Genomic DNA, 27091 nt, shown 5'->3' on the forward strand with positions numbered 1-27091 from the left:
TGTGGTCCTGGTCAAGAAAATCTCCTGAACTCCAAACTGAATGTCTGAATGGGAAAGAAAGGTGATTTAAGCAATTTTGAGCGTGGCATGGTTGTTGGTGCCAGACGGGCCGGTCTGAGTATTTCACAATCTGCTCAGTTACTGGGATTTTCACGCACAACCATTTCTAGGGTTTACAAAGAATGGTGTGAAAAGGGAAAAACATCCAGTATGCGGCAGTCCTGTGGGCGAAAATGCCTTGTTGATGCTAGAGGTCAGAGGAGAATGGGCCGACTGATTCAAGCTGATAGAAGAGCAACTTTGACTGAAATAACCACTCGTTACAACCGAGGTATGCAGCAAAGCATTTGTGAAGCCACAACACGTACAACCTTGAGGCGGATGGGCTACAACAGCAGAAGACCCCACCAGGTACCACTCATCTCCACTACAAATAGGAAAAAGAGGCTACAATTTGCACAAGCTCACCAAAATTGGACAGTTGAAGACTGGAAAAATGTTGCCTGGTCTGATGAGTCTCGATTTCTGTTGAGACATTCAGATGGTAGAGTCAGAATTTGGCATAAACAGATTGAGAACATGGATCCATCATGCCTTGTTACCACTGTGCAGGCTGGTGGTGGTGGTGTAATGGTGTGGGGGATGTTTTCTTGGCACACTTTAGGCCCCTTAGTGCCAATTGGGCATCGTTTAAATGCCACGGCCTACCTGAGCATTGTTTCTGACCATGTCCATCCCTTTATGACCACCATGTACCCATCCTCTGATGGCTACTTCCAGCAGGATAATGCACCATGTCACAAAGGTCGAATCATTTCAAATTGGTTTCTTGAACATGACAATGAGTTCACTGTACTAAACTGGCCCCCACAGTCACCAGATCTCAACCCAATAGAGCATCTTTGGGATGTGGTGGAACGGGAGCTTCGTGCCCTGGATGTGCATCCCACAAATCTCCATCAACTGCAAGATGCTATCCTATCAATATGGGCCAACATTTCTAAAGAATGCTTTGAGCACCTTGTTGAATCAATGCCACGTAGAATTAAGGCAGTTCTGAAGGCGAAAGGGGGTCAAACACAGTATTAGTATGGTGTTCCTAATAATCCTTTAGGTGAGTGTATATATGGTTCTACTCAACTCAGCTGTGAATAATACAAGGAGGTTATAATAATATAATAATAATGATATAATAATAATAACTTTTATAATGAGTACATGCACAATTACAGGATTCCCTGTAGGGGATGTACAACTGGCCCAATGGAGTTGCCATTTACTTAAATGTAAACTTTAAGTGAAATACTTGTTTGACTGCTGCGAAAAAGTGTCTTCCAGTGCATGTAAAATAATATTCTTGGAACAGAGAAATGCTTTTAGGTTTAGGTGCATGTGGGAGGCACAAACCAGCACAGACATAGCACAAATGAATAAGACTATTTTGGTGAGATTTGGACATCGATGGGGTGCTGAGTGACGTCACTCATTAAAAAAGTATCGCTTAATAACTCGAGAAATAAAATAGCACAAATGTATCTTTTAACGGCACAAACGTAGCACAAACGAAAGAGACTATTTTGGTGCGATTTGGACGTTGATGGGGTACTGAGTGACATCACAGCTCATAAAATATAATCTTTATTATCTTGAGAAGCCGGCACAAACGATGATTTTTGTGGCACAAATCAGCACAAATGCAGCACAAATGAATGCATATGTTTTGATTCATATTCTGAACACATGGGGTGCCAACTTCACAGAGGTGAGAAAAACCAGCAGCTTTTGAATCATTTATATAAAGTTATTTGATCAAAAGTAATTTAATTGCAATGCATACTTAAATCTGCAAGTTTCAAAGAATGGGCAAGAGACTCTGACAAGGGCCGCATTGTGATGGCTAGACGACTGGGTCAGAGCATCTCCAAAACTGCAGCTCTTGTGGGGTGTTCCTGGTCTGCAGTGGTCAGTACCTATCAAAAGTGGTCCAAGGAAGGAAAAGCGGTGAACCGGCGACAGGGTCATGGACGGCCAAGTCTCATTGATGCATGTGGGCAGCGAAGGCTGGCCATTGTGTTCCGATCCAACAGACGAGCTACTGTAGCTCAAATTGCTGAAAAAGTGAATGCTGGTTCTGATAGAAAGGTGTCAGAACACACAGTGCATCACAGTTTGTTGCATATGGGGCTGCGTAGCCGCAGACCAGTCAGGGTGCCCATGCTGACCCCTGTCCACTGCCAAAAACGGCTACAATGGGCACGTGAGCATCAGAACTGGACCACGGAGCGATGGAAGAAGGTGGCCTGGTCTGATGATTCACGAGTTCAAGGTGTTGACTTGGCCTCCAAATTCCCCAGATCTCAATCCAATCGAGCATCTGTGGGATGTGCTGGACAAACAAGTCCGATCCATGGAGGCCCGACCTCACAACTTACAGGACTTAAAGGATCTGCTGCTAACGTCTTGGTGCCAGATACCACAGCACACCTTCAGAGGTCTAGTGGAGTCCATGCCTCAACGGGTCAGGGCTGTTTTGGCGGCAAAAGGGGGACCTACATAATATTAGGCAGGTGGTTGTAATGTTATGGCTGATCGGTGTATATATATATATATATATATTCCAAACCTAAAAATACTTTCTGATAAGACTTACAATATGAGAAATTGTGAAATGTCAAAGATGTTTAAAATGCAATCATACAGTTCCTTGTCTCACAGCTTTAACTGTATAGAGATACAACATCTAGCCTTGTAAACTCTGTGATGTGACATAACATTTCGAAGTGGGTGACTGAGAAGGCGTTCACGGGCTGCAATGGCAGGCAAACGTGATGAACTTGATGAAAACATTCTTCTCAAAATGTATATTTTTAAGTTAAACACTAATGTAAAAAATGTATTTGAATTGTAGATATGCATTTACAACTTTTTCACCAGAGCTCACATTAATATGTGTTTGTAGTTTTGGAATTTACAGGTATATTTTTGTTCATTTGCAGAGCTCACAGGCAAATACATATCTTATCTCCATTTCACATACGCATTTTTAGATTTTCTTTTTAAATACAGCTAACATTCGACTTTGGCTCCTGATGTCATTCCCACCTAGGTCTTCATTAGCGCTTTCAGCTTTTAGGCTGCCCTATAGTGTAGTATTGTTGTAATATGTTCCTATTATTTGATATTTTTTGCTTAATTTTACATTAACCAGTATTTACTAAAGGAAATTGCTAAGTAATTAACTACATTGGTATAGGTTGGCAGGAAAAGACAATCATAAAAAGTTAATAGGGGAAAATAAAAGATTGCAGACAAGCCAGTTGTGAGTGTATGACAGTACTCTAACAGGAAAAGTGAAGAGAGACTGTTGAGAAAGATGTAGACTTCTTGTACTGTTACTTGAAAGGAGAAGCATAGATACTGTGATCATGAATCCTTCACATCCATAATGGTGAACCAGTCACTGAGCTGGACTGACTAGGATATGGTGTTGCACTTTAGCTTTCTGAACCACAACACCTTTATGTAGCGATTGATGTCATAGATCCAAGATCAAGTGGCAGCCATGTTCTTTCCTGGGCACCAAGTCTTCTTCTTAAAAATATTATCTAAGAGAGAATACCAGGATCACCTGATTGAGAGCTGAGCATTGAAGAGGGTCCTTTAATATCGCTGCTGATAGCCATAACTACAGGGTACAGCTGGTATGAATAGTCCTGAGCACTAAGATAATTTGGAAGCAGATTTGCCAGTAGGTCAGTTGCATGTTGAAGCAGGCTATCCTGATTAATTAATGGGGGTATGAGTTCCCATTCTGTTCAAGTCCATGTCCTAAGCAAAGCTTAGGACAAGTAAAGGTCAGGTTTTTAGAAAGGAGATTGGCTTTACAACAGTAGCAGTGATAGCACCCAACGTAGTGTACTGACAAGTCACTGTCAGGCAGGCACAAGGGTTAGGGTCAATTCAATTAATCCAACTCTAAAGCAACTTTCCACACCAATCCCTATGGTTTAATTGCCTCTCTAGTCCAATTAATTAAATGTAGATAGACATTAATTCCACATCAATTCCACCAGTACTACTCCAGTGCTCTCTGTATATGAATTCCTGGAATTCATTTCCTTCTCCCATTGTTCTAGTTTCAAATTAAATTATTTAAGGGCTGTCTATTTTCAATGTTTTTCTTGCAGAAATTATTGATGGGTGATTTGGTTTTTTGTTAGATAACACTCTTCCATGTGTATCAACAAATACCATTCAGTGCTGATGTGTATCATGCTATGCTCCTTCCAATTCATTGTGAGCACAAATTAGTTTTAATAGAGAATATATGCAAATGATCTTTAAGTATAAGAGGAACAACAAATTAACTCAGGCTATTGTTCTAAGTGGAAACATAAGTTCTAATTAGTTTGTCTGTTAGTCTCGGCACCAGTTTGAGGCATTTGAGGCTACACTGAGAGTACTATTCGACTTTTTTATTTAAATGATCAATTTGTCCATACAAATATATTACTGTTGTTAAGCAGAATAAGAACATAATTTCCAATTAAATCAATTAAAATTCTTTGTGATCTCTCTCAATTCATATTTATTATCAGTTCCACCACACTTGAATTGGAATTGACCTCAGAATTTCAATTCAATTTGGCATTCAAAGCCAGGCAGCAGTGGCAGTGATAGACACAGAATGCTGTGCAGATGCATTGCTGTTGACAGGCGTGGGTATATTGTTTACACACAGTGCATCATGCTAATATTAGAGGGAGTGCTGCTGAAATTGCAGAAACTGCTAAATGAAAGAACTTGTGATGCAGATCTGTCATAGCCTCGTCCCAGTGTAAGTCTTTCAGAGTGTTACCCTGAAGACTGGCCTTTAAATAAAAGTAATGGTTTTGTACTTATCTCTCGAATGATTGATACATCTATTTTAATGACCCCTTTCTTTGCTTTCTGTCTTTCTCATTATTTGCTTTAGTTGTGTCACAAGCTCTATGAGGTGATGACCAAGTTGGGAGAGCAACATGCAGACAAAGCCTTCACCATCCAAGGAGCACCAAGGTAGTACAACAAGAAAGCACAGAGATTTTTGCAGACTTAGACATAGTATTCTTAAAAAAAATATTTAAAGGTGTTTTTTGTTACACAGTGTATTAACAAAGGTGAGCAAAGCTGGAATAGCTGGACTGAACAGATATGGACACGTGCCCACAAAGTGTAAATTAGAGACCCTAAATATATTCTCAATTTGGACATCGCCCCAGGTGATATGATAAATAGGCATCACCTAAGCAGTTTCATCTGAATTCCTATCCTGCTTTTACATAAGGAGATTATATATGTTACAGAGAAAGGTTGAACTAAGGCATTTCAATAAAAATGTGATTGATTTAGTTTTTGAAATAACTATAATGACTCTGCTGTTTTTCTTGTGCATGTCACAGAAACTGGTGGTAAGTAGATGGTGTGGTGTTAGATGCTTAGGTACAGTTAGGTGCAGTCATGATTTGAGTGTCAGACTTTTAATCATGCAATGTGTGTGTTGAGCAAGATATTAGCATTGGTCCAGACCTTAGTTCCAATTTTCAATCACACTGTTGTAAATACCTTTCTTTGTGTTTAAAAACCTCACTATTGTATTGATTTTGTAGCTGCTAGTGCTGCAATCTTTTAAAAGGAAACATTTATTACCACTGATTAGACTTGGACATGGTTTTAGGATTTTAATAGTTGGGATTGAGAAATTCAACCATAAATATAAGAATGATTTTCAAAAGGAGCAAATGAAGAGGTTGGTCAGAAATAAGTGCTTAACCTTAATTCTGAACATTACACATTCATTTTACATCAAATGTATCACGTATGCACCACTAATAAGAAATGTAAGTGATTCAGACCTTATGAATCTCAAAAAGCTTATCTCCTTGCCTCTTCTAAAAAACTCCAGATTCCCACTTATAGACATCTAAGTGCTTATAGAAATGCTTGTAGTTCTTAGGCTTCAGGCAATAAAGAGTTTGCTTTTATGTTCTCTCTATGTTCTCACTGTTTTAAAATTAACCTTATCAACCACTGTCATGACTGGGACCTGAAATAACTGTACTTCCTAACCACTGACAGAGACTTAGACATTTACCTTGCTTAACAAAGAACTCATGCCCAAAGAGCCCAGTCCAGACTAGCACGCTGCCATCTACTGATGTAGTGTTTAGAGCCATACCTTTCAATTAAAAAGCTTAAAATGCCAATTAAACTATAATGTATTGTATGAATTTGTATGTTCCTTCATTCAGTCGGTGTCCCCTTGTTTATACTTGGAAATTAGATTATTATGATATTATTGTAATATATATACATCAAATGACTAACTTTACTTTTTTTTTAAGCTTTCTATCTTTAGTTCCATATCAGTATTATTTTGTACAATTTTACATGGATTTTTTTGTGTGTGTGTGTTTGTGTATGGTTTTTCTTAACTGATGCTTAGGTTTGCCAGTTATCTAATGTTTTGAAACATTACAGATTTAATACACTACTTTTATTGGATGAGATTTAGTCAATTATTATTATTTTTCTGCTTAAAAAACACACAAAAAAACAAAATAAAATCACTTAATAGGCAAACTGTGTAATGTAAATATGTCCCAGTATCAAATGTACAAGCAATGAAATCTACTGCTATATTCCTATGGTTAATACACCATACCATTAACAGATATTTATCTGAAATAAATGTAACATTCTAACCTATTCTTGGAAAAGTCATGTTTTGTTTAGGGATAAAAAAGTAAGTCATCCATTGAAAATATTCATCAGCAACAACAAAATGTCCCAGGTGTCTTTTTGTTACCTCTGTAGTATTATTTCACTGAACAGGTTGTAAAGAAGTAAATAAAGTGTAACATTATTGCAGAGTAAAATAGTTTCTTGTTTTGTATTTTTAAGAATAATTAGATCTTAATGTTATATACAAATATAACTAAGGATAAATACTACATTAGTTTCCATGACAGTCTGATTCTGTCAAAACGCAAAGTATGAAAAGTTACTAAGCTATTGTAGTTTCAATATTCAATATTTGACTTAATTAAAACAAAAGTAGAGCAGAGCACACAGGAAGACAATTAGGAAATAATAACAATTTAATGTCTGGTAAAATATGAGTCATTATAATCAGAATTGCAACCAGAATTAAGTCTCTTTCAAAGTTTTTCACAAAATATGTATTAATTAATTTAATTTAATTTAATTACAATAGCCAACACAGAGAAGTGTTTTTTTTCCATCAGGCATAACATTGCATGTTTAATTTTTTTTTAAGAACAGGAAATGAAATGAGAATATTTGACTTTCAGTTTCGAAATCAGAAGCCCTTCTTTTTGTTACGGCTGTTAAAAAATATTAATTTTAGATTAATGATGGACATTGATTCTGTATAGTGATGTGGAGAATAAACTGAATTTTATTCTGCGTACTATAATCTCTCATTTGGATAAAAGGTCCAGGCTCCCTATAGTCATTAATTATCACTTTTGAAAAGAGTAGGGATGCTAACCCTGGTCATGGCTTAATTCCAGATAAGGGTTTCTCAATGAGTCCTACATGGACTTTCTCCTTCTGTGCCTCTCTTCATTTGCCATACAGCTAAGGGGGACTACACTTCAGTAGTAGAAGAAATTAGACTTCTCCAAGTTGTGTTTTGCAGTCCCTTGGAATGAAAAGCGCTGTATAAATCCAATATATTATTATTAAACTCTTAATGAAGATGGATCTAGGTCTAAATCCTCTGAGGCATGTATGCAATTACAAGAAGCAGAGGCCTCTTATTTAACTGCCCATCTGTGCCGACTCTCACAGTGATACTGGACCATTGCGGCTTGCCAAGACGCCCTCGCCACCAGATCAAGAGTCACCGCCTGAAAGCCCTGAAGCCAGCCCCAATCACATGCTGGCGCCAGCATCACCGGCACCAGCACGGCCCAAATCTCCATCACAGGTAACAGAAAGCTCTGACACATGGGATGATAGTATTGTGTCTCTGCTGGTTTTCTTTCCAACGGAAGTTTAATTGAAATGTACTTATAATCTGAATGATTGAATAATTCAATATAATTTGAACAAAGCTGTTTGCAACAACCAATTTGAAGCCATGATAATCTGAAGGCTTTATACTCTAAGTGGGCCAAATGTTTTCAACCCAGGTTCAGGATGGTCTGTTTCCCTCTGGTTTCAGCTCAGGAAAGGCCCTCCAGTCCCCCCCCCTCCAAAGCTCACCCCAACCAAGGAGCTGCACCAGGAGCAAATCATCAGCTTGTTTGATGACAACTTCGTCCCAGAAATCAACGTTACAACGCCTTCACAGGTCAGTTTCACCTCTTCAAGTTTCAAGTTCTGTTCACTTTGCAAGTAACAGTGCAATTTAAATATCTAATTCATATTTTTTTCTTTTTCATATATTTCATATATTGATGCTTAATCAAATCCTTGGCAAAACAGAAATATTCTTATTACAAAATACAGGGAGATATTCTATATACTCATATCTATGTTACCATCTACTGTACCATGTATCTTCTAATGTGTGTATCACGCTATAAAATATGCGCAGAACCAGTAATCTGTGACATTTTTGTCTGGATACAAAAATGTTTTACTAGTGTTGTGCCAATACTTGCAAAAAACTAAAAAGACAGATTTGTCACATTACAAGAACAGGTTACATTGGAAAACGTGTGCAAATGACAGATTCACATTTTGAGATAAAATCAAGTTCAGTTAACTGAAGTGACCCCTTCGTACACAATGCATATGTAAATTATGAATACATTGCTGTTTGCAATAAAAGGTTTATACAATGTATATTTACTATCTATGACTATCAGTGTTTGATGGTCTTTCTATCCCCTTATGAAAATGGCTTACACATTTTTATAAAATTCAATTACCTATCTATATTATATTTATTCCAAATACTCATTGCATAATCACATACTACTAAATGTTGTCTGTCCAAAACCAGAATACCAATACCAGCTGCCATACCAATGAAACAGCCAACCCAAGGTAAAAAAATAAAAATCCATTAATGGTCACTATAATTGCTTTCCCTGCATATGAAACAACTTCATACACATTCTTTCTTTTTGTTTTTGGAATCCCTAATTTTGGAAACCCCAATGCTATCGTGCTAATGCATCTCAGAGCTATGCACTATGAATCCCACAGCCTTCGCTTGGGGAGGGTGAGGAATCCTGGCCGTCCTCGAGCCACGAGGAAATATATATGTTTTAAATATATACATTTTGGGAAAAGTCATGGAATTTGACATATGGTTATTAAATGAAAAGTACTCTAAATGGCTGGAGAAGGATGTGGACAGAAGTCGTGCAAAGTGTGTACTCTGCGAGTTTTTACATTTCTAATATGGGAGAAGTGGCCTTGAGCAGTCATTCAAAAGGAAAACACAATGAATTATTACATGTAGTTACTACCAATGCCAGCACAAAGATTTCAGATTTTTTTCAGATCATTTTCAATGATGGCTAGTTCAGTTGGGTGCTGGTTAGTGCCGCTGCTTCACAGCTCTGAGGTCCTGGGTTCAAGTCTCAGCTCGGGGCCCTGTCCGTGTGGAGCATGTTCTCTCCGTGTCTGTGTTGGTTTTCTCCAGTCACTCCGGTTTTCTCCCACCGTCCAAAGACATGCAGGTTAGGTTAAATGGCCTATCTAAAATTGCCCAGGTTACTGCAGGACCCTAGTCAGGAAATGTTGTTAAAGTAATGTTGTTATTATTTTGGGGGTGTTCACAAAGTACTGAAATTCCTGTGCAAGTGAAAGACACACACAACTTCAACTTTTTCTTGTAATTGATTTAGTTACTTCATTATGTAATCATTTATTTAAAACAGTTTAATTGGTTATAATAAAAATGTATTGAGATTTCAGATCCCTAATGCATTAATGCAATTTAAATGTTTCTACAGTAAATTATAGCAATCTGAGAGTAAAAGTACATCAGTAGAATTACAAAAAGTTCTAAAACATTTTGTTCTGCCTTTTTTATTGACTGTGGAGAAAGCAAATATAGAACAAGATATTACAGCTGAAGAATGTTACATGCCATTAAAGATGGATAATCTCAAGGGTTTTAATGCTTTCTATCCGAATTTTACAAATGCTTTGCTAACAAATTAATGGACCCCTTCTTACACATGTGTGGAGCCTCCCTAGGCAAAAAATATCTCTCGGAGTCTCTCAATTTGGCCTTAATAACATTATTGGTTAAGAAGGAAAAAGACCCCTTCAATTGTGTCTCTGTTTACCCCATGTTCTAAATGTAGATTATTAAATCATTGCTAAGGTGCAAGCTATGTTTTTAGTGGTGGTTTTCATCCTGACAAAACATGTTTAATTTAGGAATGACTGTCCTCATATAACCTTTACAGTTTTTTTCATATGATAGCTCATGCCAGCAGGCTGAAGGACCCTAAGGTAGCTGTTTCGTTAGATGCAGAAAAAGCATTTGATACAGTTGAGTAGGACTTGCTTTCAAACCAGACACAACCTCCTGAAGAAATTCGCCATTCTTGCATTAGTAGTGACTACTCCGTCACATAAATGTATGATTTGATTTTGTATAGCGGAAGAAAATAATGTTATGTCTCTATATAAAGATTATGTTCAGCTTTATTTGTCAGTCCCTGACACCTTATCATTAGCACTACTAGATACTTTAGTCACATTTTAGCCTGTTTCTGTATTTCAAGTAAACTGGAATAAGAATGAAATTCCTGACAGCAATTTTACAACAATAGCATACTTTAATTATCCCACCATAATCAATATCACTGAGTCCAAATATGGATGACATTACCCATTTCTTTGATAGGCAGGATTAATATAGTTTAAATTAATCTGCTGCTAAAACTGAATGATCCCTTCCAGGCAATGCCGATACACTTTCTCTTGTCTTTTTTTGATTACCAAGATGTTAAGTTTACTTTCACATTTTGTCTGTGAAGGAAGGAATCCAAGGGTTAAAAAAACATTTATACATTTTCCTTACAAATCAGGGTCCTAGGCCTGCAAGACATTACATTATATTAATAGGCTGTACAACTTAGACCAATCAGCCAATGGCTTGGTAACCACCCAGCATTGTTGGTAAAGTTTAGACCCTCTGACATCACACTATAATATAATATATTTACCTTATTTTGGTGTTAAGGGTGTTAAACAAAATGACAATAATCCAGTTGTACTTAACTCAGTAACAGTTTGGGAGGCGGCACACAAATGTATCTTTCACCTTTTGTGACTAACTGGAAGAATCCATCCCCCCTATTGATATTCAGTGCATTTAGGCCATGGTTTGATAGCAGTATTCAAGAATTCAGACACTTATTTCACCAAGGAGCATTATTTTGTTTAAATCAGCTCAAAATTGTACTCAGTACTGAGTAATTTTCTCCATGCTAGTACTAATTATCTCTACAGACAATGGGAGGAAGGTACACAAGAAGAAATTAGCTCAGAGGACTGGCATATTAGCTGTGAAAATGCACAATATTGGTAATATAACATAACATTTAAAACAATGCATAGGCTATACTACACTTTGTCTCAGCTACTAATGATATCTGAGATATCTGATTCATGTTATTAGTTGTGTCTCTTCTTCCCTGTGGAATTCCCTTGCAATTTTAATTAGAAATTTTGATACATCTGTTCATTTTAATATTACACTGACACATTTTTATGCTCTACTGCATTTGGTTCTCTATAATGCATTTTATCGTTTTCTGCAATTGTGTTTTTGTTTTTAAGTACTTTGAGACACCTCGGTATGAAAGCTATAATAAGTTAAAGTTATTATTATTATTATTATTATTATTATTATTATTATTATTATTATTATGGGTGTGTATCTTTCCCTCTGCCGATTCAATACGCCATCTAGATACACCATCATCGATATGATACAGGAAAAATACGGTTAGAAAAATGTACAATTTGATACAATTTGATTCAGCTTTGAGTCAATTCGATGCGATACGATTCGATACAGTGCGATTCGGTTAAAGTGGTTGGATTTAGAAATACATTTAAAATAATTAAATTACATTATCCAACTAAGGGATAGAAACGTGCAAACTGTCCATTTCCCATGCAATTATTTTGGCAGCCAATTTAACACGGTACACAAAGTACAAGTCTAGAAATTTATATTTTGAGATTCTCAAATGGAAAAAAAAGACTGGATACTTGTAGGACTAGAAGATTTCAACTGTGAAGATTTCGTGTGGAATTTATGTTGTAATCAACATTTTGGCTAAATCTGAATTCATTTTTGTTGTTTCTTCTCAGATCGGTATTAATATGTTTGCAATTATTATTGTATTGAACACGTGTGCATTTTAAATAAAACCACAGTGTATTAAACTCTCCACTAGTTTCAATTCAGAGTACTGTAAAATGTAGTAGAAGTAAGTAAGTGTGCATGTGTGTGTCTGTGTGTGTGCGTGTATGTGCGTATGTCTGTATGTGTCTGTGTGTGTGCATGTGTGTGTGTGTGTGCGTGTGGGTGCGTGTGTGTGTGTGGGTGTGTGTGCGTGAGTGCGTGTATGTGCGTATGTCTGTGTGTGTGTGTGCGTGTGTGTGTGTGGGTGTGTATGCGTGTGTGTGGGTGTGTGTGTGTGTGCGTGTGTGTGTGTGCGTGTGGGTGCGTGTGTGTGTGTGTGCGTGTATGTGCGTCTGTGTGTGTGTGTGCGTGTGTGTGGGTGTGTGTGTGTGTGTGTGCGCGTGTGCGTGTGGGTGCATGTGTGTGTGTGTGTGTGTGTGTGGGTGCGTGTGTGTGTGTGTGTGCGTGTATGTGCGTATGTCTGTGTGCGTGTGTGTGTCTGTGTGTGTGCGTGTGCGTGAGTGCGTGTATGTGCGTATGTCTGTGTGTGTGTGTGCGTGTGTGTGTGTGGGTGTGTATGCGTGTGTGTGGGTGTGTGTGTGTGTGCGTGTGTGTGTGTGCGTGTGGGTGCGTGTGTGTGTGTGTGCGTGTATGTGCGTCTGTGTGTGTGTGTGCGTGTGTGTGGGTGTGTGTGTGTGTGTGTGCGCGTGTGCGTGTGGGTGCATGTGTGTGTGTGTGTGTGTGTGGGTGCGTGTGTGTGTGTGTGTGCGTGTGGGTGCGTGTGTGTGTGCGTGTATGTGCGTATATCTGTGTGTGTGTGTGTGTGTGTGCGTGCGTGTGCGTGTGCGTATGGGTGCATGTGTGGGTGTGTGTGTGCGTGTGTGTGCGTGTAGGTGCATGTGTGTGTGGGTGTGTGTGTGTGTGCGTGTGTGTGCGTGTGCGTGTGGGTGCATGTGTGTGTGTGCGTGCACACACGTGCAGTTGGGATTTATTTAAATTTATTTCGGGTGAATAGAAGTTGAAATTAAAGTAAAACAAATACAATTGAATGTGAAATCACTGTGGTATTTTTGTGTGAAAATAAGAGCCGTGCCTGCCTGAGTTCTCAGTCAGTCTGTTTACAGTGATTCCTGTGGAGATGCTGCGCGAGCCCGGGCTGCCATTCACTGCATGTGATTCATATGGGATTTTTGGTGCGTTTTAATCCCAGTTCCAAACGTTTTACACTTCAAAAGTATCATTATAGGAGAAGCAATTACTGTATCGGTTTGTTGGCCAATTTTTGATGAGCGGATTGATATTTGACCGGTTCGCTAATAAAGATTGGGGAATTTGAATCATATCTCAAACAGCTGGACCAGTGTATCGATTCGAATCGGTGAATCGTTACACCCCTAATTATTATTATTATCCAGAGAGTGGATCTTTCCTATGATTTGGACCTGCCCAAGATTAACTATCTTTTGGGGAAAAGTGATAGAGGTTATCTCACTCCGTACTGAGATACAATCCCCAATGTCATCACAGCTAAACTTATTGGGAAACCTTTACATAGGTGACACTTTTCTGAAAAAATAAAATATTTTAGCACTGTGTGCAGCAAATAAATGTATAGCAGTTCAACTGAGATATGCTGAATCCACAACAAGAACTATCCAGTTATATCCCACTGGATCATATGTAGTATAATATAAATCACAAAGCAGAACATTTCTACAGGGTGTGGACCTCACACGTCTAGACTAAGAACAGCATGGCTTGAAAGTTGAATACTCAATTTGGACTCTTTCTTCCTCTGCCCCCTACACCACTTCTTTTGGGTGGGTTAAATTGTCTTGGTTGTATTTCTAATGCTCAGTTGTTTCAATGTTACAATATAAAATATACATATTATTTGTTAATCAATTGCAAATGTATTTTCAGTCCAACCTCTACCAAACATATTGCTGTCATTCTGAAAAAATGAGTTATCCCCACATTCTACAAAGCATTGAAATGACAAACACAATTTGCAGGTTGATTAAAAAAGAAAAGAAAAATGAAAGCCAAATATTTTCTAATTCTTTCAGCTCTACACAGTAAGGATTTATGGGACCAATATAAATAATTGTATTACAAAGGATTTCAATTTAGTTGACTGTTATGCTTTTCAGTTTGTTGAAGGAAATTCAGGAACTTCCTGCAACTCAAAGGAGCAGTTTGCATCACATTTATTTTCCATACATCAATAAACTGCCCTACCTGATTTTCTCCCATCTAGTCCTGGATGTTCTTGCTGGAATGTGTACATGTATGTATGTGTGTATATATTTATGAAAAGGTGTCATCTGTTGTTTGCTGTTTTTCAGTTAGTCTTCAACAGCCAATTGCCAAGGGCCACAGCAAGAAGATAAAACCAACGAGGACTAATCAGACTCAATATGTTCTCTTTTGTGTTCCCTTATAGAATGAAACACCGGGGGCAGTGACAGAGGGGTCTCTACTAGATTTGGATTTCGACCCATTCAAACCAGACACAACAATGCCAGCTGGGAAGACACAGTCTGCCATCTCAGAGGTCTTTCTCAATTATATTTGTGTTGTCTTTAGAATATAATTATTTTTTATGCCCACTTAACCACTGCAGGTTAATTTTAAACCAGCTATCATTGTGGTTATTTGACAAACATATCAATATCTCGGAATGGGCAGTATAAACTGCATACTGTTCAATTTGTTGCAATAAGATATAGTTTGGAATGAAGAAAATTAAATTGTAAATTGAAATAAATGTGGGATACTTTCAATCATTTGAAAAATAAATGTACACTGAAAGCTATCTTCAGAAAATTCGTAAGGCCTTTTTAATAATTAATGTTTATTGATGTTTTTGTTTTTTCCTTGCTAAATCATTCAAAAACATATTTTTAGACTTAGATCTATGTCATTTAAGTAATTATCTGGGTCTTATTACATTTAGCATGACATAGAAATATCATTATAAGGATTCAGAGCCAGATGTTGTATTATGTGGGAAGCCGGTGGAAAACGCAGTGCATTAAATAAATATGTATTGTCTATATAACTCATGAGAGTTATTATGTTTTACAGACATTACCATGGGATTTGTGGACGGTAAGACTTTGTCTGCTATAATTACACATCTAAACTTTATATATATCTCATCAGAATCATCATCATCAGCCTATATCAATCCCAGAATATAAGAAAGCTCTCACAGAATACGCACGTGACTAAAAACTGAGGCTAACTGTTTAAAGGTATCTTTTTTCTTTTCTTTTTTTTTATCAGTGTTAGAGTAAAAACACTAGCGGTTCTAATCTACATTTCAGTCGATTTAATTCTTATTCGTGTAAATCCTTAAAACTTCCATAATCAGTGGAAAACTTTACAACAAATTCAGAATGCTCGTCTGACCTGAGTGAGCATAACAAAGTAGTGAAAAATATTTTGTAATCTGAAAATGTAACGGGAATACTTGTTTTCCATTACTACCCAACACACATATATATATATATAGCTTTATAGCTTAACCTTAACTGTGATCAACATCAGAACAATAGATTATGTTTCTCTAAACTATACACATGCAATTATGATTTATTTATGTACCCCCCCTTTCTGTAGGTCCTCCAGCTGCCTTCTTTGTCCTGCTGGGTTGCTGTGCCTGTAGACAAATAGGGGGAAATGCTGAATAGTGCAAAAAATTCAATAAGTCAATAAGTTCCATGATGTTTGATGAATTCTGATTGTTTTCTTCCATTTGGATTGATTTTACACATTAATACAATACTGTCTGTAGAGAATCACATAAATAGAAGTAATCAAATGTATATATTTTTAAAAATATTTTTCATGAAAATTTTATTTCTGTATTTCCTTGTCAATCCTCAGGCATAGAATAGGACTCAATTCAATCGGAAGCACAACAGAACCATGTTTAATTCATGGTGTCTATTATTGATCATATTTCAAATTATATGTTCCATCTTTCTGTGTTTAATATAAATGAATGGAAGAAAAACATTGTGACATTGTGACAAATGTTGGGAATGAGGACAACACTGATCTCGCATCAGACTCCTGTGTTTCCAAGCATTAGTATCTGGCAACAAATGCACTTTCCCAGCATTCCTTACTTTGTATCCCTCCTACACCCTTGGGTCACTCTACCTAGTAGGGGGTTCTGATGACCATGCACTCATGGCCAGGTCATCGTTCCCTTAGTCTAGATCAATATAAACTCTATTTACCTTCTACTACATAGGTCTGTTGGGGATGTCCAAACTTCTGAACTTATGTGTATGCAAAGTACCATAATCTATTAATTTACAAGAAAATTTCCAGAAATCACAAACATGATTAAGATGAATATGTGCAAATTATCTTTTAATTGAATCAATGTATTTATTTGTTTCTAGGCAAGTGCTGGTCCTCCACAACCTGTAAGTATTCCAAAGAAAACGAATGTGCACTACATAGCCTAGACATGACTAATTGTATTTTTGATTACTTTGGTCAAATATAATTGACTTTTAAAAGTAGAAGGTTGTAAGGTGATTGTTCTGTTTTTATTAAAACTCTTGTAACATTGATTGTAATTATGATTGTATAGAAGTATATGACTTAAAACCATACCAAAATGTAAACAAAGAAATCTAAAACAAGCTTACTTGAAGCAGCAGAATTTGTCGACAACAGAATGTAGGCACAGCAGTACAGACATTACCCAGCTTTCAAGGTTTTTTTTATTTTCTTACTCCTTCCATATTAGTTCGGCAAGCATTTCAGTGTGCGTACATTTTGCATTTCTTTTACTCATAAAAAAGCTTGCTCATTTTATTTCCTGCAGTATCAATGTGCAGGTGTCATTGGCTGTGTTAGACACTTCCATTCTGATCAGTATATCTTAAAGTCATGCTCTCGTTTGTTTGTTTTTTCTTTTTTCTTATTCTCTTATGGATTTATCTCTTATTTTAAATGGCTTTTTGTTCTTTCTTTACTTCATCTGCTGATCCAAAGCCCGACTCTTCGAAAAGTCTCTCTCTCTGTAACCTCGCTGTGGACGACAGCACTCAAAATCAAATCTCAGAAGATATATCTCGGTCAAACTCAGACCAGGGTTCAAGTGGTGGCTTTGCTACAAATTGGGCCACAGAATTTAACGTTCCAAGTGACAGTCAGGAGGAGGCCGTTGTGGGGAATGAAGACTCTGAGCTGCCACCTCCACCTTCCCAGGGAGAGCAAGAGATCGTGGAAGACATTAACCAGTTATGTGCGGACCCTGGGGAGGCCACGGAGGGGCAGGAAGGGAAAGAGGTGCAAGACTGGCCACCAGCAGACAGCTGGGAAGAGGCAACCAAGTCGGAGAAGGAGGGAGATACTGCAGATGCAGAGGTTAGGAGCTGGGAAACTACGCAGTGTCCAGATGCCACCCTAGACTGTGATCCCTGTGCTGTAGGTCATGGTCTGACAGAAACAGAGGGGGCTGAGGCAGATTGTATAGGACAGTCTTGTGCTAACCCTCCCAGGGCTGACTGGGGTGGCAATGAGCTCAAGATGCCAGGAATTATATTTACCAATGAATATGGGCAAGAGATAGAAGACATCACTGAAGGAAGTGAGGCAGGGCTGAGAATAGTACAGGGTCTTGATGACAGTGACACGCAGGTTTCTAATGAATATAACTCGGACAGTGAACCAGTAGATGATTTAGGGCCTGAATATATAGCAGGAGCCGATTGGGTTGATGGCGAAGGGCCAAGAGAAGAATGGGAAAGTGGAGGACCAGAACCTGTAGATGACAGTGGGTTTCCGATTCAGAGCATAGCCACAGAGCAGAGTGAGGAAATCGATGTTGCAGCGGGCTTGGTAAATTGGGTTAGCGAAGACCAAGCCATCTACGACCAAAAGAAACCTGAGAACAAGGGCGACGATGCAGCAGGTAATGTGGGATCTGTGTCTGAATGCACGGTGAGAGATTTGGGAGAGGGGGAAGACATTTTTTATTCGGATTCGGATTCTAGTGTCCAAGATTGTTCCGGTGTTTCAGGGCTTCCAAAAGAATGCCCAGGCTTAGATGACACATTTGAGAAAGTGAACACAACCGATCTCTTTGAGAATGACTCTGCTTGTCAGCCATGCGATCCTCCAATACAGGACAGTGACTGCAGATTGACTGAAGGTCAGGGGGCAGACATTCCTTGCGATTCATGTACAGAAAACATTGGAGGGTGGGTTTCAGACCCCTGGGCTGCTGATAAGAATCCAATATGGCCAGACAATTGGGAACCAACGATAAGCAACGAGGACTGGGGGTTTCCCAGTCACTCAGAAGGTCAAGCCAATGGCTTTGAACGATGGCCAACATTTCCAGACACACCTGGTGATAAAGAAGGCATCAACAGCAGTCCCTGGCAAGAAATCAGTGACAGCAGTGGATTTTGGTCCACTGACGGTCTGGGGGACTTTGGAACTGGCTGGGGAGATGGCGATCAGAATGTGGACATTCTTACAATGAGAAGTACATGTGAGGAGATGGAAGGTAGCATCTCAGTAGAAGTGGGTAAAGACCAGTCCAAGGCACCGGGTCACTTTGAAAATGAAAACTCCAGGAACGCTAGCATCGAGAGCTCATCCAGCCATAAAGATAACGAAACCAACAGCTCTGACTTGTCAGAAGATGAGGTTGCGAACCGGAGATATGGATTGTTATACCACGAAATAGATGCTGAGAAGGAAGAGGTACTTAACTTTCTCCCCATGTGTAGAGTAGAATAGTGAAGAGCAACAGCCCCCTTCCCAAGATGTGACACAGAACCAAGTGTTTTGCAACATTAATCCCTAATTGTTCCTACAGTGCCCAGTCTCCTTTCCCTTTTCTCCATCTTTTCTTTTTCTTTTAAAACAAGACAACCATTTTCATTCACCATAAACGTCGTTACACATTTACAAACCATTTCAAATACACTCTTACAAAAACGTAATATTTTGTTTCTCTCTGATTCAATATAGGTGTCCAACAATGCTTTTAATGGATTCTCGCAGGTAAAAAGACCTTACTGTGCTTTTTATTGTTAACCTGCAAATTAACGAATGCTGCTAGTATGCTAAGAAAGTGTCTGATTTGTTATTTTAGATGTAGGGGGATCTCTGGTCATTGGTGCCCATTCAGGTCAACACAATCATTTCAAATTAATTTCTTAACAAATTGGCATGTTCTTAACCAAAAGTAAGCCAAGAATACATTTTTGAGGACCAGCGTTTCTCACTCTTGATGTGTAAGGCATGATGAAAACATTTACTAAAAAGCAAACTTTGTGAATTATTACAATGAGTTTTGGTCCAATATACATAAACTGATATCTTACAGACCGAGGTATTATTCAGCAAAAACTTTGCAGGTTACATTAGAATTTTCTTTCTTAATAAATACATTGATCTAATAAATAGATATATTTATAAAATCACACACACACACACACACACACACACACACACACACACACACACATATATATATGAGATTGTATAGTGCAGCAACACATAATGAAAAAGCTGATGCATATTACATACATTTAAAGCATTTGTTCTATGTTTATTATCCCCTCTTGATTTTTTTTAATTATTAAATTGGCAACAGTTGTTTGTTTCTGAGGAAGGATTTCTTTTGAAACGGATAGTATCTCATCTCTACTATATTCTAAGTTAAGAATATTTATTTGGTGTTTTCAGTACCAAATAGAATACTCTGGGGTCTTATAATGATGAATCACAGAACATATCTGTCTTCTTACTAACACTATCCCTAATACTTCCCCCAGCATTACTGAATTGCATTAATGTTAACTAACAGGACTGTTATAAGACCATCATAACTTAGAATGGCCAATTTAAACATACAATCACAAAACCTGTCCATAATTAAGACAAAACAGATGGTAGTAACATTTGGAAGTATTTGAAACCCATAAGAGCTAAATATAAAATCCCTATACCAACTAATTATTGGGAATGTTATGTTATTGGGGAGTCCTATTTATGCTTCCATGACATTTTTTTTTATTCTGTAACAAAACCAATGACTGCTTCTCTTTTATTTAAGAGACTGTGATGTTTCATGTGGAATTTTTCCTTGTATTATCATTACAATCAAAACCTTTGTGAAAGATTCAACCAAACATCCATATATATATGACCATTACCCCAAGCAGTCATTGTGAAACATTAGTAAACCTATGTACTAAAGACATTGCATTATCTAATGATATTTATCTGAAAAAGAGAATGCAAGATTATTGTTTTATCTGTTTAACATATTAAAACATTAGAGATCTTTCATATTAAGAAATGTAGAAACTAGTTGATTTATATTGTGTTCTAAATAACTTTTTAATTACTTTTTACAAATATATATATATATATATATATATATATATATATATATATATATATATATATTGTCATGTGATCGCTTTGGGCTCGATTAGGATTTGAATGAGATGGATGAAATACAATTGCAACTAGAGAAACTTTTATTCACTAATTACATATAAAATAAAAACTAAACTTTAAAAATATAAATATTAGTTGGAGCAATATTCAATGGCTCCACTACCCCTGCTATTAATGCTGCATCAATCAATCTACCTAATTTCCTTTACATAATGCTTTCAAATCCATTAACTTCAGCTGTTCAACAACACTGCAGAGTGCTGAGTTTCTAATGTATTAGCTTGTTGAGCTAGCTTGACCAGATGAGCTTGCTTGTCTGGTAAATATATTGGTAATTTACAATAATGTTGTATTATATGTATTACACTTATGTGATCAACTTTTTGAATGTACTAAATTCTGAGGTACAATGATCTTTATCATACTAACACATAATTCACCATTCAATTGTGTGTATGATGGTATTCATCATTTTAAATACAGTATTACTCATGATAGTATCATAGTAAAAAATAAATAGATGTTATGGCATATGTGTCAATATAAAAATGATGGGATATTTGTGGCATATACACAATGGTAAATTATAGTATATTGTAGTGATCACCATGTTTAATTATGATAATACCATGGTACACCATGATTTACATTGCAAATATTACATATTTACTGCAATACAAAATGTATTATCACAGTATTTACCATTGTTATTTTTTCACTTGGGTGAGAACACTCCACTGAACTAAGTTCTGCCTATAATTCCATATAAATACATTTTATTTTTTATATACAGTACATGACAGAGGAGCTAATGCCAAACCCACTGCTAAATATGTATGAGATTAACTAAAATAATAAAATACATGACAAACCTATAGAGGAAATGTCTAAAGCATTAAAAGACAATTAAACTAAACTAAATGCCAATTTCCAGAACTTTCTAAAATGAAAAACTAGCAAATTATAAATATACACCACAATAAAGTCAAGAAATTCAAGTTATTAAATATTTTGCAGTCTAGATATAATCTGTTAAAAATTTCTGTGAATGCAAATGGACATAATTGAGGTTCAGCTGTTTATTTTTGTGAGATTGCTATGGTTCTTATTTAGATTGGAGCCACCCCCCCAAAAAAAATATTTGTTAATAATAAAAAATTATAAAATAAAAAAAAAAAGATTAAATAACACACAAAAACCAAAGCAGATAATTTTGAGAACTACAGTGAGGGAAAAAAACTATTTGATCCCCTGCTGATTTTGTACGTTTGCCCACTGACAAAGAAATGATCAGTCTATAATTTTAATGGTAGGTGTATTTTAACAGTTAGAGACAGAATAACAACAAAAAAATCCAGAAAAACGCATTTCAAAAAAGTTATAAATTGATTTGCATGTTAATGAGGGAAATAAGTATTTGATCCCCTATCAATCAGCAAGATTTCTGGCTCCCAGGTGTCTTTTATACAGGTAACGAGCTGAGATTAGGAGCACTCTCTTAAAGGGAGTGCTCCTAATCTCAGCTCGTTACCTGTATAAAAGACACCTGTCCACAGAAGCAATCAATCAATCAGATTCCAAACTCTCCACCATGGCCAAGACCAAAGAGCTGTCCAAGGATGTCAGGGACAAGATTGTAGACCTACACAAGGCTGGAATGGGCTACAAGACCATCGCCAAGCAGCTAGATGAGAAGGTGACAACAGTTGGTGCGATTATTCGCAAATGGAAGAAACACAAAATAACTGTCAGTCTCCCTCGGTTTGGGGCTCCATGCAAGATCTCACCTCGTGGACTATCAATGATCATGAGAACGGTGAGGAATCAGCCCAGAACTACACGGGAGGATCTTGTTAATGATCTCAAGGCAGCTGGGACCATAGTCACCAAGAAAACAATTGGTAACACACTATGCCGTGAAGGACTGAAATCCAGCAGCGCCTGCAAGGTCCCCCTGCTCAAGAAAGCACGTGTACAGGCCCGTCTGAAGTTTGCCAATGAACATCTGAATGATTCAGAGGAGAACTGGGTGAAAGTGTTGTGGTCAGATGAGACCAAAATCGAGCTCTTTGGCATCAACTCAACTCGCTGTGTTTGGAGGAGGAGGAATGACCCCAAGAACACCATCCCCACTGTCAAACATGGAGGTGGAAACATTATGGTCTGGGGGTGTTTTTCTGCTAAGGGGACAGGACAACTGCACCGCATCAAAGGGACGATGGACGGGGCCATGTACCGTCAAATCTTGGGTGAGAACCTCTTTCCCTCAGCCAGGGCATTGAAAATGGGTCGTGGATGGGTATTCCAGCATAACAATGACCTAAAACACACAGCCAAGGCAACAAAGGAGTGGCTCAAGAAGAAGCACATTAAGGTCCTGGAGTGGCCTAGCCAGTCTCCAGACCTTAATCCCATAGAAAATCTGTGGAGGGAGCTGAAGGTTCGAGTTGCCAAACGTCAGCCTCGAAAGCTTAATGACTTGGAGAGGATCTGCAAAGAGGAGTGGGACAAAATCCCTCCTGAGATGTGTGCAAACCTGGTGGCCAACTACAAGAAACGTCTGACCTCTGTGATTGCCAACAAGGGTTTTGCCACCAAGTACTAAGTCGAAGGGGTCAAATACTTATTTCACTCATTAACATGCAAATCAATTTATAACTTTTTTGCAATGCGTTTTTCTGGATTTTTTTGTTGTTGTTCTCTCTCTCACTGTTAAAATACACCTACCATTAAAATTATAGACTGATCATTTCTTTGTCAGTGGGCAAATGCACAAAATCAGCAGGGGATCAAATACTTTTTTCCCTCAGTGTAGTATGTCCTTCTGTACACCAGATATATTTTCGTAAAACTTGAAAACAGAAAGATTCTTAACTTAACCCAACAACCACATGAATGATTGAAAAGTCATTTCATTGATGCATGAATTTGTGATGGCCTCTGAGACAAAATTAAAATACAAATGTAATAAAATGTTCTATTGATATTGAAAGATATTGATTGGATTCTGTAATAATAGCTTGGGTCACAGTCAACAAAATATGAACTTGCATTGTTTTTTATCCCAAAAACAAAAGTGGAACTTATATGAAATTAAAGCAAAGATTGAGGTACTTTATCAGCTATAATGTAATCTCATTAGGTAACACCCTTAACTAAATATAAGGCAGAATTACAGATAGTCTAAAAGTAAATACAGCAGGGCCTTTTTTAGAGTAATTTATCATTATAATTTTAACTGCAAATTATCAGATTAAACTACGTCCATTTTATCTAAGATTCTTGTTCTTATGTTGGCATGTTATTCACTGTCTTTTAATTTTCTTTCTCAAAACTAAGCTGGATGCTGGTGTTTCTGCGTTTACTTCAGATTCTAACCAGAGTGTGTTTGATGCAATGGTGAGTCATCTGTTTCACTACTAACAACATCAAAAATATTTAATGGATTTTTGGGATGGGGAGGTGGTTGGTCTTCAGTTACCTTCAAATATGCATGGGGTTAGTGAAACAGCATGTCATGCATTTTATAACCACTATTAACCATGATTTATTAATAGATTTAATTCAATTATTACATTTCACAAACAAAAAGTAAGACTAATTTTCTTTGTTTAGCACGTTTTTTGCTTGTGGTTATTTTGTACATGAACAAGAAAACTCAGTCTTACATTGGAGGTGAGTGCTAAGAGTATTTGGATATCTTGCCAAATATAGATGTGATACATCTGAATGTGATACATCAGAAATATATTAAAGGCAGTATATTTGATTCATTCAACTGCATTTCAATCCGTTTTGCTATTATACATCAATAACTTCCAGAAAAATTCAAGTTCGAACTAAATCAAAACTCTTCGCACTCCTGCAAAAACTAAAAGCAAAATAAACATATGTTCCCAATTCACACTAATTTACCCATACCAAATTAAAACCTCTAATGGGCTGTGAAATGAGTAGAGAAAATAATTTGAACATGAGCAGGATTGTGGGAAGTCTCAATGTGAGTTGTTTTGGACTGTTTTGAAACTGCAAAAAAAAATGTTTGCTATAAAAGTTAATAACTGGTTAATATGTATACAATTCTATAAATACTCACTCAGAAGTATAATACCAGTATTATTTTTTGTCTTGTTTGTAGGTTTGTATGTTATACTTTCAGATAACCACGGAAAAAGATTTCTGAAATATATTTTCAAATAAATGTAATTATATTTTTTAAAAATGTTATTAATGGAATTAAGCAGTGTATATCTGTACATAGCAGTCCATTCCACGCATGTACTATTTAAAATGGTCTGTCCAGCAATAGGTTTAGGCTGCATGTATGTATAATGTCGGTAAGTGCCAGTAGGTAATATATACATAACGTCTACAGTGCCATAAAATGTGCATCATACACTGCATATTATCAGAAACTAACACCTTATGAGTCTGAAAATGAGATAACACTAGTGTTTTCTTCTTTTTGGTGGTGGTTGTGGGATTTTGTGGGATTATGTAGCAAACCAGCTAATGGGCAGGATTAAATAAAAAATGTTCATAAGAGTCGCAGGAGGGAATCTTGCTCAGCTCAGCTCCTCCCTGAATTAAATCTAAAATATGAGGACCTGCGAAGGAGACGTGTTTTGCTGGTGTGGCTTCCGGGATGGGCGGGCAGCGCGAGAGGCACCGCGAGCCAATCACAGTGTCTGAAACTGAAGAATAACCTGGGGGCGGAAGAGCAAGATGGTCCTGCAAGAAGCAGCGATGTGTCAAGAAAGCAGAGAAACACAGCGATCTGACGCTCCATGCTGTGAATCCACAGCATTAATCTCCCCACTGACACAACACTACAAGCCTGTACTTCGTAGAGGTTACAAATATGAGTAGAAGAAAAAAATATAAAATAAAAACCGAAGCTGTCATTGATGAAAGCTGTATAGTTATTATTATTATTATTATTATTATTATAGACAAACGCCCTTACCTAGGCGTTATCTGTCAGTGGGTGGATCAGTGGTGTGATGTGTGAATAACAGATCAATGTAACTGTTTTATTCAGCATCCACTTCCCAGCTAACACACAGCGTTGTGACAACATGAATTAGGTTGCTACAACATTGTGGCAACATTGTGTGTTAGCTGTATGTGTAGTGGTGCAGATTAAAAACAAACTGATCCTACATTGATGTTTAAGTAATCAGTCTCTCTCCAAAGTAATTTACAGAATTATTCGATGAATGGTTTACAATATTTGGTACGTAAATACTTATAGACACAGAATATTAACATTTTCAATATTAACATTATGGTAAAACATGAGCAATTGATTTTTTGTAATCAAGTTCAGTATCCAAGAGTCTTACAAATTGTATATCAATATCTGTATTGGGTTGTGTCTTAATCTTCTCAGATTTTCCTCCACTTCTTCCTCTTCTGATGAGCTGTCTTTATTTTTTCCTTTTCTGAATCTTTGAGAAAAGTTGTTGTTTCATTCTGAAAATTACCTCCACCATCAGAACCAAAAGATATACAATAACATGAAGTACTTTTATTGGCAGAGTAATGTCTCCTGTTTGAGATCTTGTATTTATCCATGGGTATATCATATTGTCTGTAAAGTCCATTGTGTCCCTTTAGAATTTCTATTAGAATTTTCTCGACTGAAGGGTTGAATAAGGTTCCCACATTTCGACAACACCCCCATTCCGGTCCACGCTTCGTCAGCACTCACCACCCCCCCAACAAAACTATGCTCTGTTCAGTTTCACTCAATAGTTTAATACTTCTAACTGTTCACAATCCATATTCAGTTATAAATAATTAAGATATATCATTTTAATTTTTTAGGTTTTTACATGAAAGCATGTACACATTTTACTCATATTATTTGTATTGCTTTTCCCTCAATGTATGATTCTTTTACAACACCGAAGTTGCCTATGAAAAGTGCACTTATTCATTGATGTATTTCTTTTGTTTTATTGATTGGGTAAGGCAAGGTAGAACCATGCTCCTTCTCCACCCACTGAAGCGAAACATGAGACCTGTACAGTTTTTCATCCAAAAGGGGCTTGTTTTGATGTAAAAATAGATATTTTGCAGGTCTTCTTATCTTTTGATTTAGTACTGGGGCAGCATCTGCAGTAAACCTTTGCTATGCAATAACTTGAAATACAAGAAAAAATGTACATGCCGCTGACACAAGAAGCGAAAGAATAGTGAAAAGAACAGCTCTGAATATTGCAGAGCCACTTCTTGTTG

General features: G+C 37.2%; 1 protein-coding gene across 8 annotated transcripts in view; it reads left to right on the forward strand.

Annotated features, from left to right (window-relative positions):
• The window catches only part of amph (amphiphysin), a 92619-nt gene that overhangs the window by 49131 nt on the left and 16397 nt on the right, over positions 1–27091 (forward strand). For 2 of the 8 annotated variants that reach the window (XM_066723523.1, XM_066723532.1), the window contains exons 9-17: positions 4976–5058; positions 7855–7993; positions 8231–8359; positions 14841–14951; positions 15485–15508; positions 16816–16839; positions 17417–17791; positions 19409–19441; positions 24188–24247. In XM_066723523.1, the coding sequence (XP_066579620.1) occupies positions 4976–5058; positions 7855–7993; positions 8231–8359; positions 14841–14951; positions 15485–15508; positions 16816–16839; positions 17417–17791; positions 19409–19441; positions 24188–24247 (978 nt within the window). The other 6 variants (XM_066723542.1, XM_066723550.1, XM_066723576.1 and 3 more) reach the window with 4 other exon arrangements.

The sequence above is a fragment of the Amia ocellicauda genome, chromosome 2 (genome assembly GCF_036373705.1).
Source record: "Amia ocellicauda isolate fAmiCal2 chromosome 2, fAmiCal2.hap1, whole genome shotgun sequence".
NCBI lineage: Eukaryota > Metazoa > Chordata > Actinopteri > Amiiformes > Amiidae > Amia > Amia ocellicauda.